This window comes from Lampris incognitus, chromosome 20, assembly GCF_029633865.1.
Source record: "Lampris incognitus isolate fLamInc1 chromosome 20, fLamInc1.hap2, whole genome shotgun sequence".
NCBI lineage: Eukaryota > Metazoa > Chordata > Actinopteri > Lampriformes > Lampridae > Lampris > Lampris incognitus.
The window spans coordinates 12,293,559-12,310,939 of NC_079230.1; the positions used below are offsets into that span (position 1 = coordinate 12,293,559).

General features: G+C 45.7%; 2 protein-coding genes across 3 annotated transcripts in view; one reads left to right on the forward strand and one right to left on the reverse strand.

Moving 5' to 3' along the window:
• shroom4 (shroom family member 4) overlaps positions 1-895 on the reverse strand; it is an 86,688-nt gene extending 85,793 nt beyond the window's left edge. The window contains exon 1 of one of the 2 annotated variants that reach the window (XM_056300694.1): positions 640-895. In XM_056300694.1, coding sequence (XP_056156669.1) covers positions 640-762 — 123 coding nt within the window. In that variant the 5' untranslated portion in view covers positions 763-895. The remainder of the gene's footprint in view (positions 1-639) is intronic. The other variant, XM_056300695.1, reaches the window with a different exon arrangement.
• A 12,707-nt stretch (positions 896-13,602) lies between these two features.
• Positions 13,603-15,633, forward strand: bmp15 (bone morphogenetic protein 15). The gene is made up of 2 exons (XM_056300710.1): positions 13,603-13,894; positions 14,564-15,633. Exons 1-2 carry the CDS (start codon positions 13,765-13,767, stop codon positions 15,631-15,633), a joined length of 1,200 nt encoding a protein of 399 aa, XP_056156685.1. The 5' UTR covers positions 13,603-13,764.
• The last annotated feature ends 1,748 nt before the right edge of the window (positions 15,634-17,381 follow it).

Consider the following 17,381-nt stretch of genomic DNA (forward strand, 5'->3'; position numbering starts at 1 on the left):
TCTGTCAAATCTGAACACGAACTACGTTTCCCCTAAAAATAAATAAATAAATAAAATTAAAAAAAAAGACTCGAATCTGACTTCAACGCAACAATGGACCACTGTATGCGTGCGTAACGACGGGTGTGTTGTCATCAAGCAGCCCATCAGCTCCCATGCTCTCCTCCTCTATCTCCTCATCACTTGTTGGCGTTGTTGGTATTGTTGTTGTGTTGGTTCTGAGAGCTGATTCTGGGATCGGCCGCTGTCAGATTCCGCGGATAGCGACCAACTGACGCGACCCAGCTCCGGATATTTGCTTTGGTTTCGGACATCCAAGAGGAGGAGGAGGAGGAGGAGGAGGAGGAGGACTGCATATGCTAACTGTTGCGCACATGTAAGCGGAGTTCTTCAGAAGTACCCGCTATACAACGTTTGAGTGATTTAGCCAACTTTAGCCCGGGCGGCTGGCTGGCTGGTTGGGGGGGGGGGGGCAAAGTGACCAGAGACCAAACGGACTGGTGCATACGCATGTAAGCATGAATGGGATGCGAGTCAAACGAGCCTAACGGGACACAGTTTGTTAGGTATACAACCTGGACAGGGGAGAGTCGTGTCAGCTAACAGTTTGCTGAGTAAAAAACAAGCTAGTCGACTCACTTTGGTGATGATGAGGGGCTCCCCGTGCTCCAGTCCTCCTTTCAGCGTGAACCCCCAAGGCGCGCCGCCGTTCAACTGGACCTGGATGTGGTTGAAAGACACGAGCTGCTCGACCGTCTCCATTCTCCTTCCTCTCCGTTTCTCGTCTTGGTTAACCGGGCGGGATCGCTTCTTTCCATCTAACTCTGCCGACCGTTTCCCTCCCGTGACTCCATCACTTATTTTCCTGTTGAAACGAGCGAGTAAGAGAGGGAGGGGGGAGGAGGAGGAGGGGAGGCACAAACTTAGAAAAACTTTCTTGCCAGCGAAAGACGCCTAACCCCCCCCCCGCCCACTCCGACGGAAGCAGAATGTGATGGACAGCAGGGATAGCCAATGGCCGAGAGGTTTGGGCTCCGCGTGTCCAATGAGGAGTGTCCAGGGGAGAGCCTGCTGCGCATCAACCGCTGTATTGTATGAATGTCAGGCCCGCTGCGGTAGCTCCAGCAAAATAATTGCATCAACAGAAAATGACTGCCCCCCTCATTAGAAACGTGAAACCCTCCACTTGGCAAGGAGACCCTTTGTAAACTGTTATCAACTGATTTCACGCACGGACCAACGGCTTTTAAACTACTCATTTGCACTACCCCTTCACCATAGCAACTTACATTTTGGCATTAGGTCCACGCATACGACCATATAACTGTTATGGCACATTTTGTATCCGATGGAAAATATGTATCCCATGTGTTCAATCAAAGGACACCGTTACGAAACGAGATATCCCGTGTTAGTTGTTTTACTCCATTTTCTGACTATATTTTGGATTATTAATGTGGTTTCTCAACCAAGTAGCATACCGAAATCAGGCAATGCAATCAACTGGAGAAACGATTGTGGCTCCTCTGCTTGAGCCTAAATTAACAAAGTAAATGCATTTATTATTCTGCAAAAAGGCACAATGAGATAACCATCATGGACTGGAGATGTGAGTAGCGTCGTTATGACAGGCCTAACTAACTTCATGTTATTCATTGCACTGAATTGAGAAGGTCTACTCTCAGTCATAAAGGCGTTTCGTATCAAAACAGAAGTAATCATATCTCGGGGATACATATTCTACTGGGGATACAAGTTGGCACACTACTAATCAATCAATCAGTCAAGTTGCATTTTATATAGCGCTTTTCTAGCTGCAACAGCCACTCAAAGCGCTTTACATTTCTGGTCAAATCTGAATTTCAGACACCTGTTACAAGCCGTTTTCTGAATCCCTCATTTTGATTAAGCCTGTTACAAAAGCTTCAAATGTGTTTGAGTGAGAGCGGAGACTGACATAGGCAATATTCATAGGCCTATTCAGACTAACGTTATCCTACCGTGTATACATGGGCGATTTGTAGGCCATCAACAATATTTGGTGACACTTGCCTTTTTTTACAAGTCACGATCTCAAAAATATTAAGGTTTCGTCAGCAAACTTCTAAAGAATGTACCAATGCAGATAATCCCTTGCAACGACCCTTGCGCTGCCTATACTCTAGAAAGAGCTCTCATACATCAGCTCAGATGAAATGACAAGGTCGCACACTACGCACAAAGTCACGCTGTGAGACAACGTGCTTAACCTATCAGTGCTCACTGGTTACTGTGGAGGACATCGTCCCACACCATCACGATACCACTGGCTTATCTCACAGGCAACATGACTCAACTGCACCTAAACTAGCTGCTATGGAGTTGAGTGTGCGACTGCTCAGGACTGAAAGTTAATGTTTAAAGGGGTGGTTTTGTTCGTTTTGGGGGATTTTGTTTTTAGAGAAACCGTATAGGTTGACACGTGCAGGGAGATTCTGAACACAAAGAGCACCACAGACATAAACACAAGGTTCGCAAGTATCGAAGAATATCCAGCAGGGGGTATCTACTATATCTAGTTGGCAAATAAGTGAATTTTAACTTGGTATCTTCCTGTAAAGTGCAAAAGCAAGAACAAACTGTTGCACAAACAGGAAGAATCCAATATTCATGTATTTTGTATTGGACTGTTGAAAAACTTATTTCACTGCTCAGTAAAAGTATTACAACTGATATATAGTATATATAGAGGAGATACAGGGGGGATTGATCTGAGGGGGTGGTTTTCAATGAAAGTGGTTTTAAATACAGCATGCAAAAGTATACAGTACAATACAATGCAATTAACTTTTCTTTTTTTTTTGCCTGCAATCCTTTTAGTTAGGGTCTCCATCCCCTTTATCTGAAAGGGCAGATATGTGCTTTTGAAATGAAACTCTTGGTGTGTCTTTTTCAGTCTGGCAGCTGTGAAACGTTTGAGCTGTTTCCTGCCAGCAGCTTTCCCACACTCTCTCCCCGTCCAGACAATGATTGTGATTGTAGATAATCACTGTTGTGCGATGCCACAACACATAACAGTGCCACTTATCTGAGGAGTGTGACTGTGCGTGCATGCGTATGTGTGTGTGTGCGCACGCGCGCATGCACGTGCATGCGTGAGTGTGTAAGTCTACATTTTTTGTGCACATGCAGGCACGTGTGTGTGTGTGGGTAAATGTACAAATGTGTGTTTGCACGCGTCAGTGTGCATGTGCACTTATGCCTGTGTGGGTAAGACAATGAGTGATAGAAGAGAGGAGATAGAGACTTGGAGGGAGGGGGAGAGAGAGAGGAAGAGAGAGAGAGACGTACATGCCCAGGCATCCCCCCTCTGAGCAGGACCATGAGGACTTTGTTTTGGTGGACCATGTAGTCACACTGCCACCACTGAAAAGAACATACTTGTCCACCCATCATTAACCACAGGGAAAGCTTCCCAAGAAGGAACATGAAAACGTTTATCAAAGGCAATGTGTGTCAGATGGGCATGTGTCCTCTCCAAATAAATACGTGGCCTCCCCCCGAGAAATATGTGGTTGTGTTTATTAGTCTTCAGTGTGTTTGTTATTGGGCATATTTGTGAAACTTCCACTTTCCCTGACCTTTTGGTCTCTTTCTCTTTTATTGTTTGTGTTCTTTTATTGGTAAAAGCTGCTCTGCAGCATTGGTCCTTTTGAAAAGCGCAACATGAATGAATTTGATCTGTTTTTAAGTTCACCCCTCAGATCGCTGAACCTTGCAATAGGCAAAGGGTTCTCCTAATTTTGAGGGCTAATGTTGGACCAAACAGAGTCAGGAAATTACTTTCAGACAGCGCAAAGTATCTCAACGTGGTTATCTAGCTAGCACTTCTGAGCTGCTTGGCATCCTCTCTCATCACATTTTCTTTTCATATATCTTATAAATCCATATAATTGTGTTATCCTGTTTCAATGTTATATCCTTCTCTCACTAAGATGTGTGACTTTTTTTTTTTTTTTACATGGTGATGGTGGTCACGTGGCTCGGGTCCTGGGCTGTTCCGGTGCCATCTGGACACTGCTTGGCATCCTCCTCATCATATTCTTCATATATTTTATAAGTCCATTATAATTCTGTTATCCTCTTTCAGTGTTGTATTCTGTAAATTGCGTGAACACAACATCCATTGGACGTTGTCCATCTTGGGAGAGAGATCCCTCCTCTGTTGCTCTCCCTGAGGTTTCGTCCTAGTTTTTCCTCCCTGTTAAAGTTTATTTTATTTATTTAAGGGAGTTGTTCCTTATCCGATGCGAGGGTCTAAGGACAGGATGTTGTGTTGCTGTAAAGCCCCCTTGAGGCAAATTTGTAATTTGCGATATTGGGCTACACAAATAAAACTGACTTGACTTAAAGTAGCGCAGCGGTGTATCTGTGATTACCGTCCAACTGTGAGAGTGTAATTTCGACTGCGGTGGAAATCTCATCAGTCTCAAAGTCTCTAAAATGTGAAACCTTGGAGGTATGAAAGACCTAAAACTAAAAACTCTGGTGAAAAACTTGTGTGTGTGCGTTGGGGGGGGGGGGATTGTACAGCCAAAACTTTCATGGGAGAAGAGGGTAGAAATCCGCACAAAAATGTCCAAGATGCAAATCAGCAGAGAACATGGATATTTACATTGCCATGGCCTGCTTGGAGACAGCGACATTTTGAAATACATGGCTGTTGCGGCTAGAAAAGCGCAATATAAACGCAATCCATCCATCAATCTGAGGAGGTGACAACCCATTTCCCTAAGAACTTTAAAAACATGAGGGGGGGGAGGGGGAGGCAGACTGAGGTATGTTCTTTCTCACAGTTTCACAGTTTTAAAACACCACGACTGAACATGCCAAATAAAAAAAAAAATCTCTGCTTACTATCTGTCTGAGGAGAAAAACTACTCAAGTGGAGAGGTAAGGATAATTGTGCTGTACAAGCTGAAACTTCCCACTGGGTCCGTGGATATATTGCAGCACACATGCTAAAACTTTGCGGCACAAATCTAAATCAGAAGTATAGTCCTCAGCCTGGGAACCAGACGAATCTGCGAGCTCGTATGTCACAGTTGCTCTGACATATACGTCTGGCCCACCCTGCAGTTCAGACAGACTTTTACCCGACCTGGCCCGGGTCGGGCCAATCACAACCGTTTATCTAACATGGAGCGGGTTTGATACGATGACGTACGGCCTTATTTTTTCCCCACCCGCATTCCGTGAACCCAGCCTCTGATTGGCTAGTACTCGTTGCCTCCGTCACTTATGTCGGTGAAGGTTAGGGTGGGGTTAGCCAATCAGAGACAGAGTAGAGGCGGGTCTTCCCGGAATGCGGGTGGGAAAAATAACGCTGACCTATTGGCTGCTGCTGATGTAGACCGGTTTGTTGAATCAAAGGTTGAATCAGTTCATCTGGACACAACGTTTACCAACAAATACGTTTCATCGCTTAACTAAGTGACCTCTTCAGTCTCAACTGACTGCAGATATCCCCACCCCTTATAAACCATACAGTAGCATAACGACCCAAACCAACGACCGGTTTCATATGCAAATATGGGTGTGCCCATTAACTAGAGTTTCAACCGCCATTGTAATGTTTTGTGCTTCTCATAACATCAATAAATGGACAGACAACGACTGGAGGGAACAATGATTTTAGTGAAGTCTCACAGGATATATTTACACGTGGCCGGTGATTTCTTGACTTCACCTAACAAATGCCTGACTACATAGCTGGCTACCATGTCCTCCTATCAGCAGGGGGCGTACTTAGACTAGAGCCAAGTCACAAAGACTAATTTGCAACGATCTGCTCTGCGTGTGGACGTTACAGCCATGAGTACTATTCACAAAAAATTTGGGAATGTTTGCAATCACAGCATTGTAAGATGGTGACAGATGTACTCTTAGTACTCCCCCCCTTGGTTCAGGGATGGTCGTTCCCTCTTCACATAGATGGTCTCTTTGACTCCCTGTTCAAACCAGCGTTCCTCCCTATCAAGGATGTGCACATCATCATCCTTGAAAGAGTGGCCACTGGCCTGTAGATGGGTGTAGACTGCGGAGTCCTGGCCTGACGTGTTAGCTCTTCTGTGTTGTGCCCTTTTCTTGACCACCGTCTGTTATGTTTCCTCAATGTATAAGTCACGGCAATCCTCCTGGCACTTAACAGCATACACACTAGATCGCTCTGTTTGTGCTGGGGGCCCTGATCCTGGGATGGCGCGACTTCTGGCACAGCGTGTTTTGGGGTTTGAAAGCAACTGAGATGTGGTGTTTGGAAAACACGCGTCTCAGCTTTTCTGACATTCCCGCCACATACGGAATCACCGCTGGTATACGCTTAGGCAGCGGATGTCCTTCTTCTCTCTTCGATTGGGTGGTGCACTGTTGAGGCGTCTTCCTGGCTTTGACAAACACCCAGTTAGGATAACCACACTTGACCAGGGCCTGTTTACTGTGGGATTTCTCCCCTTCCCCGGCCGCTGTGTCGGTGGGGACGTTGTCAGCTCAGTGGTACAGCATCCTGATGACTCCCAGTTTGTGCTCCGGTGTTAAAGGAGCACCTCTAATCATCATCATCATCATCATTATATTTATACAGTGCTTCACACTGAAATGGGCAACTCGCTTCAACCACTACCAATGTGTAACACCCACCTGGGTGACCTGGGTCGCCATCTTACAATGCTGTGATTGCAAACATTCCCAAATCCTCTGTGAATAGCACACATGGCCATTGAAAGACTAGTGAATGGTCACACCCATATTTGCACATGAAACTGGTCGTTGGTTTCGGTCATTAGGCAACTGTGTTGTTTATGTAAACTGCGAATAAGACACGTTAGTCCCTAGCTAACGGGTCTGACCCTTTAGCCGAGCGGTTAGTGATGTCGCCTTGTGGTGCAGTACACCCCCTATCGAATCCCGCACCGGGCAAAACAATAACCGGTTACATTTATAAGGTTGGGGATACCTGCAGTCAGTTTAGACTGACGAGGTCACCTAGGTCAGTGGTTCTCAAACTTTTTGGGGTCCTGGACCCCCTGCGTATTTTTGATCTACCCTGAGGACCCCTCCACCTGATCTTGGGGGAGGGGGGTTGCAATTTGTAGAAACATTAGAAACTGCATTTTAAATTGCATTATAGCATTTATTCACTCTTTGGGGCAAAAATAAGAGCTTTCAGTTGTAAATTAGATATAGTTAACAAAACAGAATTCTTATGCAGTAACTTTCCGATATATGTAACAAAACAGAATATGTATTCAGTAACTTTCAGATATATGTAACAACAGAATTTTTATGCAGTAACTTTTAACAATGCAAACGGGAGCGAGATCTCTTATTAAAATACAATAAATTACACTTGTGAAACAGATGTAATTAGAGAAAAAAGTCCTGTTGCCCTTTATAGTTTAGGTAGATAAAGGTCTCAGTCACATTTGAGTAAAATAATCCTATTTCTATAAATGTCATAGGATCTTTTTTTAAAGATATTTTATTTTCACGGACCCCCTGCAATTACACCACGGACCACTAGGGGTCCGCGGACCCCCGGTTGAGAAACACTGACCTAGGTGAGGGATGAAACGTATCTGTCAATAAACGTTGTATCCTGACGAACTGATTCCCCTTCTTTGGTTTTCTTACCTGGATTACTGAGCACGCATCAAGACGGTCTGCTGAATCCGCTACCGCGACAGCACTGTAGTGACCGGAGACGGGCAGTCACTCTCGGCAGTTCCGCACTGGGGAAGCGCAAGGGATTCTGGGACTGTTAACGTTCAGATTGTTGTTTTGTTTGTTTTGGGGGTTCGACGCGGACTGGTTGGTTAGGCGACCATTTTACTGACTTACTGACAGACAGACAGAGTGTGGGGCCGTGACTAAGACTGATGTTTTTAACAGTGACCTCGTGGAGAAAGCCATTGTTCGGCAAAAATCTCGCGGGCAAAATAAAAGAGCGCTCCTGGGGTCGGCAAGTGTATGGGACACGGAAGCTGCCATTAAAACGGGATCCCTGCCTCCTTCATTCCCGGCAGCTCGCTACAGCAATAAACGAACTGCACGGTTTAGTTTCTCTGCATGAATAACAAACAACCACACACAGCGCTTTTGTTGATAAGTAAGGTGCCGTACGTCCGACAGGATTTGGTAGAAGTTGAAGTGCTACGTCACACGTTTCGTTGCTCTGATTGGTTGCAGAACTAACCAATTGCGTCCAAGGGCATTTTGGCGCCCCCGTTGATAATGGCCCTTGGAAATCGAAAATGAACCGAGAGGAGCCAGACTAATTAGCATTTGTGAATTCATCCATTCCCCAGGCTAATAGTCCTGCTCTATCTAGGAGGCACGCTTATTAGAATAAAGCACACCGGTCACATGGCAGCCATTCTCTCCCGTCAACTCGTTGTCTGAGAAATTGCAATAATGTTTGGACAGTGATTGCTACAACACTCTAAATTCCAAACAATAGGAAAAGGGAAGTTGGGGTTTTTTTTTTATCAGGCACTTGGCAAACTATTGGCTGGTGACCCAAAATGAATGAAGCTTTTGGTTAAGGCTGGGAATAACAACAGTAGTGTTTCATGAAAAAAAAAACAACAAAAAAAACTTCATTTGGCATGAGCATTGCAACTTGTTGCAGTTCTGGTAGCTTGTGCATGCATTAGTTTTGAAAAGAAAGGTGAGATGTAGTGGTGTTTTGTCAAAACGGATATTTGCAAAACATGTTGTGATAAGGTAATGTATCTCAAATTGGGGATGTGTATCCTGTCTGTGTGTCGTAAATCGTTTCTTCATATTTCGCAGGGAAACCGTCCCAGAGATGCATTTGGGATCATCACATAGCAATATCCAGTCTTCTCGCTGATGTTCTCATTTGATTACGTCGGTCACATGGGGGTATCAAAATTGATTCGAGAGGAATGAATAATCAGTTAAAAACTCTTTGTAGCAGCTTTAAATGATTCAAGCTGGTTTTGATCGAGGCTTTGCTAACATGTGGAGTCTACCTGACCACAGTCTTACCCAAGTTCCCGGCAATGGAAGCTATTTAACTGTAAGCCCTGGGGGTGCACTGTGAGTGGTCAACATGGTGTTGGCTGTGGGGGTCTGTCACTATATTCACATGCGTTCCACACTGCAAGGCAACCAATCACACACGCGCACGCGCACACACATTTTCATTGTGCATACTATTGTTTTGTTTTGGGTTTTTTTTACTTTGTGCAAAGATATTTTTTATTCCCTAAATTCCGTCACTCCCTTGCCAACTTGGACACGCTCATTGTTAGACACTATTTTCAAGCTATTCTCAGACATTCTTAAGCCTTCCTACCTTAACAACGTCCCATTGTGTCCCTTGCGTTTTTCATGTTGAGCATTGCACCAAGTCAGATTCCTTGTATGTGCAAACTGACTTGCCATACTTGACACAGAAACATTCTTGGTAGTCTGTGTAACGGCAGGGCTAAGCTTTTCATTAATGGGCAACACGGTGGCCAAATGCTTAGGGGGACCCCGCTGTGGACAGGAAGTCCCATGCTTGAACCCCTTGCATGCTCATTCATCGTAGTTGGTCTGAATGAGAGCGTCAAGTTACATGCCTGAATTTTCGAGTGATAAAATAACATTCACAAAGCAACCCAGTGATACCTGAAAATAAAGTTCCCTAATGTGAACCGATACCGGCCTAAATCAAGTATAACTAGAACTAAGGTGACGGCATATAAATCTGATTCAGTTGGGGCCAACTTCAATCCCTCCTCTGCTACCATAATATAATCCTGCTCCAACACTATCAGTACACTCACATGATAAGTATACCTACAGTACACGTACATGGCCCTTATCCTCTACACAAACACACACATACATGCAGAAATTGACTGATGAATTGATGAATTCTTGGAGAATATAATAAACATGTAGATAGACACTGCGGTGTGGGTCTCTCTTCCCACAGTGTTATTCTGAGTCAGCTCTCTTGAGCTATTGGGTCCAGACCAACAATACTGAGACACTTTGTTTGTTCGCCTGTGAACAGCTGTTTTCTCTACAAGTCAAACATCTACTGAGGCCATTTGAAGTGTTTTTTTTTTAAATTTCATTATTATTATTCCTGCCTGTTATTTTCAATATGTTTTAATTTTTTCAAAGTCCCGAAAAAATGTAGCTTCCCACCGCGGGTGACGAAAAGCAGGAAATCCCATTACACTGATGTCTTACATGTTGTGGCTCTTGGCCCCGGCGTTCAGTATTGAGAAATTTCTGACAGGCCACTTCAGCATCACATTAGTATGATAGATTGACACCAGCTCGGCTATCAGAAAGCCCCTTTATGTTTGTCATTGTGCAGGTTACAATGAAATTTGTTCTCCGCATTTAACCCATCCTATTGTATAGGAGCAGCGGGCGGCTGCAGTGCCCGGGGACCAACTCCAGTTCTTCTTTCCGTTGCCTTGCTCAGGGGCACAGGCAGGAGTATTAACCCTGACATGCATGTCTTTTTGATGGTGGGAGGAAACCGGAGTACGTGGAGGAAACCCACACAGACACGGGGAGAACATGCAAACTCCACACAGAAAGGACCTGGGATGGCCTGGGGTTCAAACCCAGGACCTTCTTGCTGTGAGGCGTCAGTGCTAACCACTGGGTCACCATGCCACCCAACCTATACTGTATACTGTCTGCGTGGGTTTCCTCCGGGTGTTCCGGTTTCCTCCCACCATCAAAAAGACATGCATGTTAGGGTTAATACTGCTCTCTGTGCCCCTGAGCAAGGCAATGGAAAGAAGAACTGGAGTTGGTCCCCGCGTGCTGCAGCTGCCCGCTGCTCCTATACAATAGGATGGGTTAAATGTATCACTTCAATGTGCCTAGACTACATCATCCAGTCAGGGGACCTTCCAGTACTGTGTCGTGCATGATTTTGCAGGGTTCAGTTGATTTAAGCTGAAACGTTAGGCCTACACCTTTCCAATCACCTCCTTCTATTAACCAACCGAAAAATAATAATTCAAGACGAAGTGTCGAAAAGTAAATAAGTGGATAATATCAGCCATAAACAGACAAAGCATGCGTACTCTTTCTCCATCTTCATGTTTATTTCAGTTCTGGGCCTATTCAAAGGGATGCCTCCCGCCCCCGCCCCCCCCAAAAAAAACCATGAGCCATTTTAACCCAACCACCGGATACCTTATGCCAGCCAGCCGTACAAATAGCCCTGCACTACTTCATACTAAAAAAACAAGTCAAGTCAGAGTAATTTGTATTGCCCTAAATCTCAATTTAGTCCCAGAGGATTTACCAATCACAAGTTCTATTCTGTGCAATACACGACCCCACCCCCCATCCTGAGACCCTCCATTCATTTGGGGGGGGGGGGGGACTCCACAGGAAGCTTAACCAAAACTCGTAATTAAGTGGAAGCACTGCCAAATAATGGATATGTGTGGCTTAGAAATGTATGTAGTGACTATAAAAGATTAATTTTGCTCCCAAGAAAAAATTGCTGGGTTTCATTGAATGGCCTACACTTTAGTTAGACTGTTTGGGCATTAAAAAAAAAAAGACTCCTTGGGTCGTTAGTTTTGTTTTTTTAGGGTAGGTCAAACGACCCAACCAGACACCCCTCGGTGACACCCAATGAGCAACTGTTTAATAGAAAAAAACTGCTGAAAGAGAGAGAGAGAGAGAGAGAGAGAGAGAGAGAGAGAGAGAGAGAGAGAGAGAGAGAGAGAGAGAGAGAGAGAGAGTGCGAATGTGTGTGTGTGTGTGTGTGTGTGTGTGTGTGTGTATGCCTTGCTATTCATAGACCTCATAAATCAAACTTATTGTATGCGAGGGCCAGAATATATTATGACTTGTATGGCCCCTCATAATTAACGTAACACTGACGCATCCAATCAGCCGTGCCCGGCGCACTCCTCCAGGTGCCTTTTGTGCAGACCCGATGGGTTAACTGAGGAACCTCGTTGGGAAAAGGAGAGGAAGGAGACAAAAAGCTGTGGATGGGCAGTGAGTGAAAACAACAGAACTTACAGTAGCCCAATTAAACACTAAACTATAGTCCAACAGTACCACTGCAATATCACCATGGATACTTCCTGACGCCACAGTAGATTTTACATTATTAGAGAAGAAGAACAAAGACAGGGAGAAAACTAGACTTCTGCACCTCCTCTTGGCTCTGTATTCAGGTTTTAGAAAATCTAGCCTGGGCCTGTCCAGGGTGTCTCCCCTCCTGCTGCCCAATGACTGCTGGGATAGGCTCCAGCATCCCCGTGACCCTGAGAGGAGGATAAGCAGTTCGGATAATGGATAGATAACATACAAGCATATGTTGATGGTTACCATAGCTACGTCCAGAGCTACACAGATGCATCACAGAGTTTAGTAGATAAAACAGGAGTTGCATTTATCGTTCCAGAGTTTCATATTAAAGTAGAGAAAAGGATTAGCGAGGGATTATCAGTCCACACTGGAGAAATGATTGCGATATTGCAATATTTTTATCCGTGCAGTAGTTAGAGGTAAACGAGACCATTGGGAGCAACCATTTGCTCAGACTCAAGCTCATCACTAGCCAGTGTACAGCACAGTCCCTCGGACAGCAGACCAGCTAGCTTAATACAAGTACAGCAAAAACAGAATTCAAGTGATGGCTCTGGCAATATGGGTACCGGTGCATATTGATGTCAAAGTTGGCAAAGGAGGCCTCAAAAAATAAGCATGTTGAATTAGCAGTTAGATTCAGCAAGACAGGATGGCATGGCGGTCTATTCTGTTGGGGATCACCGGTTCGAATCCACGTGTTACCTCCGGCTTGGCCAGGCGTCCCGGCAACACAATTGGCTGTGTCTGGGGGTGGGAAGCCGGATGTGGGTATGTGTCCCGGTTGCTGCACTAGCGCCTCCTCTGGTCAGTCGGTCGGGGCGCCTGTTTAGGCGGGAGGGGAAACTGGGGGGACACAGCGCGTGAGCCTCCCACGCGCTGTGTCCCCCTGGCGAAACGCCTCACTGTCAGGTGAAAAGAAGCGGCTGGTGACTCCACATGTATCGGAGGAGGCATGTGGTACGTTTGCGGCCCTCCTCGGATCGGCAGAGGAGGTGGAGCAGCAACCGGGGCGGCTCAGAGAGCTCGGTGATTGGCCAGGTACAATTGGGGAGAAAAGGGGGATAGATATAAAAGGATCTCAGGAAAGGAGTGTTCTCGAATTTTATTTCAGTGCCTTACAATAACTAGTTCGATTGAGAAGATATCGAGACATCCTGGTCCACACTCCAATCCAGTAGGTGGCGGTAATTCACCAAATCGATGTTTGCCAACCACCAATACACCTAAAAAAAGAGGAAGAAGTTAATTGAAGGAGACCCGGCAAAAGGCGTCCAGGAGGCCGATCGTCGCGTCAATATGGCTACCGGGCAGTAGGCGAGCCCGTGAAAATCGCGACCTGCGGTCAGTGCGGACGATGGTTGCCGACTATAGCCTCGCTGGTGGAGCTCGCTAGCACCGGAGGTTTTAGCGAACATGAAGGAGACCCGCACTGCACGCAGCGTCCTCCACTTCCTCCTCCTGTCCTTGCTCGTCCTCCTGCTGTGCTCCACCTTCACAGGCGTGGTGGCCGAGCGGAAACTGAAGCGCGGCCGCCGGGGACAGAGCCAGCATGGTGCCAAGCACAGAGGCTCCCAACACTGGCCGCTGACAGACGAGCAGAGGTCGGACCAGAACCTGCAGTTCATGCTGAGCCTGTACCGGAGCGCGGCCGAACCGGACGGCAGGCCCAGGCAGCACCGGAAGTTCGGCTCCAACACGGTGCGGCTGCTGAGACCGTCGGCGTCCACGTCGCGTTATCTGCCGGCGTCCGGAGGTAAAGTTCAGAAGGTCTCCTTGTTTTGTTTTGTTCTGTTCTTTTGGGGGGGGGGGGGGGGGGCGAAGTGTTGTTACCCAAATCATCTTATTTTTATATATATATTCAGTTTCGCTTCTCAATTCGAGCAGTCTTGATCAGGGGTTTGAAATGTATCGTGGGATTGGCGTCATTTACATTGTGAGTTGCTTTACGGTTTGGTTGTTGTCAAAGTCGAAAAGTTAAACGTTAAAAATCTTAGTCGTAATGTTGCAGTTATATGAAATATGTAATGAAAGTTGCTCTTTAACATGTTCTGAACAGATCTGCTTCTTTCTTGCAATGCGTCAGACTGCAGAGTGTTCAATTAGGGAAAACAGCCATTGTTGAGGGGAGAAAGCCAGGCCACTAGAGTACTGACATTTCATATTGGCTTGTTATCAATGCAATGTTTGTGTACTGTTCATATGTTGTTGCAACTTGTCATTTAAGCTTAATTTAACAGCCGTGGAGTTTGTTTTCCCCTTCAGTTTTTTTTTTGCTGCTGATAAACTCCATTTCCCACCTGGCTAATTGAAGTTGTAATCCCTCTTTCTCCTTCACCTCACATTCTCATTCTCTCTCTCTCTCTCTCTCTCTCTCTCTCTCTCTCTCTCTCTCTCTCTGGTCCTACACCTCCATCTCTCCCAGACCATCACTACACGTTCATGGTGGAGTACGACCTTGATAGTTTCCCTTTGGCGCAATTAGTCAGAGCATCATTCATCCACCTCCGCTCCTCATTGCCTTCAACCACCGCCCAGCCCTTTCGCCCACCTCAGTGCAGGTCCCAAATCGCCTCGCTAGCCAAGGGCAGCCATGGCGGACTCCTGCCTGGGGACCTGGTCACCCTAGAGCCCCATGACGACTGGACCGAGACGGACATCACAGCCCACGTTAGCGGGCACATCCTCCAGGGGAGAAGCCAGGGAGCGGAGGGCCCCCTGACCCTCACCGCTGAGTATTGGTGCACTGAACCAGGGTATGTCGAGGAGGACGGCGATCCCTCCTGGTGGATGCCTTGGGGCAGATACCTGAATCAGTTAAGAGTAGGGAAGAGAAAAAGTCATAAAGGGGATACCATGGTGCCTCACATGGAAGTCCCCTCTCTCCTCTTGTACCTGGAGGAGGAGCGGGAGGTTGAGAATTGGATAGGGGATCTGCTGGGGTCGGAGGGGGCGAGTGAGGTGAAGCTAAGTGAGCCCCTGCACCCCACTCTACCACGACGCCATCGCCGCTCCAAGGATGACTTGTCTTCGTCGAAGCCCAAAGATCCCTTCTTGGACACTCTCCGAGAAGCCCCCACCTCTTCCTCTTCTTCTGTGTCCTCCTCTTTGCCTCCCACCTCCCCCACCCCCTCAGTCTTTTCCGACCTTCCCAACTACAGCCTCAAAACAAGTACACCTAGGAACCGCTGCAAGCTCCACTCCTTTCGACTGTCCTTCGACGAGCTTGGCTGGGGGCAATACTTCATCGCTCCCCCCGTGTACAACCCTCGCTTCTGCCAGGGTGACTGCCCCAGGGTCCTCCACTATGGCTACCACTCCCCCAACCATGCCATCATCCAGACAGTTATCAACGACATGGGTGTGGGTGAGGTGCCGCCACCCTCCTGTGTGCCGTACAAGTACATTCCCATGAGCGTTTTGGTGGTGCACAAGAAAAGGGTGGAGTACAGAGAACTGGAGGACATGGTGGCAGAGTCCTGTACATGTCGGTAGAAACATCTGGAGGATGGGTGTTGAAGTGGGGTGGGGCACGGGGAGGGCTGCGATGCTCAAAGCCTGTAAAAAATTAACTTGAAGCTGACTAATGACATATTATGGATGACGAAGCTATGGATCATTTTGTTTGGTCTGCAAACCATATTAACCGTAAATCACTGGAGACTGTTCCAGTCCCAGCTGTTGGTCTTGCCTGTATTGAAGCACTTTAAAAAGACTGAATTGCTGAGTGCAGTTTAGCCCCGCTGAGAACTATGGGTTTCTGTAGTTCTGAAGATGGGTCGACTTCTTGTTTCCTGTGTGTGTATGTGGTGACCAGCACACTTGACCTTTTTATAACGCTGTGAGTTTGGTTCCAAGGTGTTTGAATTAACTGCACTGTAACTCCCAGTGTACCACAGGTGGTAAGCCTGTGTTACCAATTCTCAATTCCTAGTCACTGTATTGTCATGCACTTTAACGAAACATTTGAATGTGACCCCTCAATGAGGCTGATATTTTGAGAGTATTATAAGCAACTTCAGGAATCACTTAATTTAACTTAAGAAGGTAACTTCAAAGATAACTTTGCTAAATGGGAATGTGCAATCTACTCAAGGGTGACTGGCAATCTAATATGACAATTGTCTGTGCAAGAGCTCAAAAGTAGTAATTTATTATCTTGCCTTGATGAACAGAAGTAATATTTTAGGTGTGGAGTCTTTTCGCGGTTTAAAACTCTTGGCCAAGTGTTTGGAGTACTGAGGACCTCATTAACTGACTCATTTAAAGATGTGTGTCCATGTAGAAGCTGTCTTAAAATCTGAACCCAAACAGCAGCTACCTTATTAGTCTTTCTTTGTCAATATTTTTTCTTTTTTTCCCCTCCCCCCTCCAGTCTGACTGTTTAAACTTTGTTTGGGCTTACATAGGTAGAGAGGTAATTTTAGATGTGCACCAGAAATGCATTGGGGCAGTAACTTGCATAGGAAGGCAAAGAAAAATTAGGGAATGAATAAGAGTGAGTGTGGCAATTAAGTGGTTTATCTCAGGGTTAAGAAAAAAAAAAGTCATTACAAAAGATGTAAAATGAATGTGAAAGATGTTTATTTTATTATAAATGATGATGAATAAAATAAAATGCATATTTTCTAAAAGCTAATTCATCTTTGTGACCGATGTTTCTTTCTAAAGCAAAATGGTTAACTCGCCAAAATGCAACAAAATTATTAAAAGCAGTCTTACATCAGTGGTGGGTTATGATGGAATAGGAATACGTATGGGACAAAAGGAGGGTGCAAGACATCTGGACCATAGACGACAAGTCCTCCTCACATTAAGCTTCTTCTGCAAGGTTTGCAAATTCACCAGTTACTCAAGTTTTGATTCAAATGGCTAGCATTTCTAAAGTACTCTACCTTCAGAGATGGTACATTTCAGTAACCCAAAGCCTTGAGATAACTATTTGCAACACAAGGTGGTTTACTATTAGCTCAATGATTTAGGAATATGGCTTATTTTTTTCAGTGTTCATGAAACATTTTATGATGAGTCTCGTTTTTATACTACATGTATGCAGTGCATTTTCTCAGAAATATCTGTCCCATCGTATGCAAGAATTAATATTTTCTTGTGAAAATATGAGTCCATATGATCTTGTGAGACCAGCTATGTTATATGGTTTGGAGACAGTGGCACTGACGAAAAGACAGGAGGCGGAGCTGGAGGTGGCAGAGTTGAAGATGCTAAGATTTTCACTGGGAGTA

Excerpts from the sequence above, each read along its gene's own strand:
- bmp15 (XM_056300710.1), top strand. The coding sequence starts at position 13,765 with ATGCTGAGCCTGTACCGGAGCGCGGCCGAACCGGACGGCAGGCCCAGG. Across the intron at positions 13,895-14,563 it reads TTATCTGCCGGCGTCCGGAG|ACCATCACTACACGTTCATG; the intron begins GTAAAGTTCAGA and ends CATCTCTCCCAG.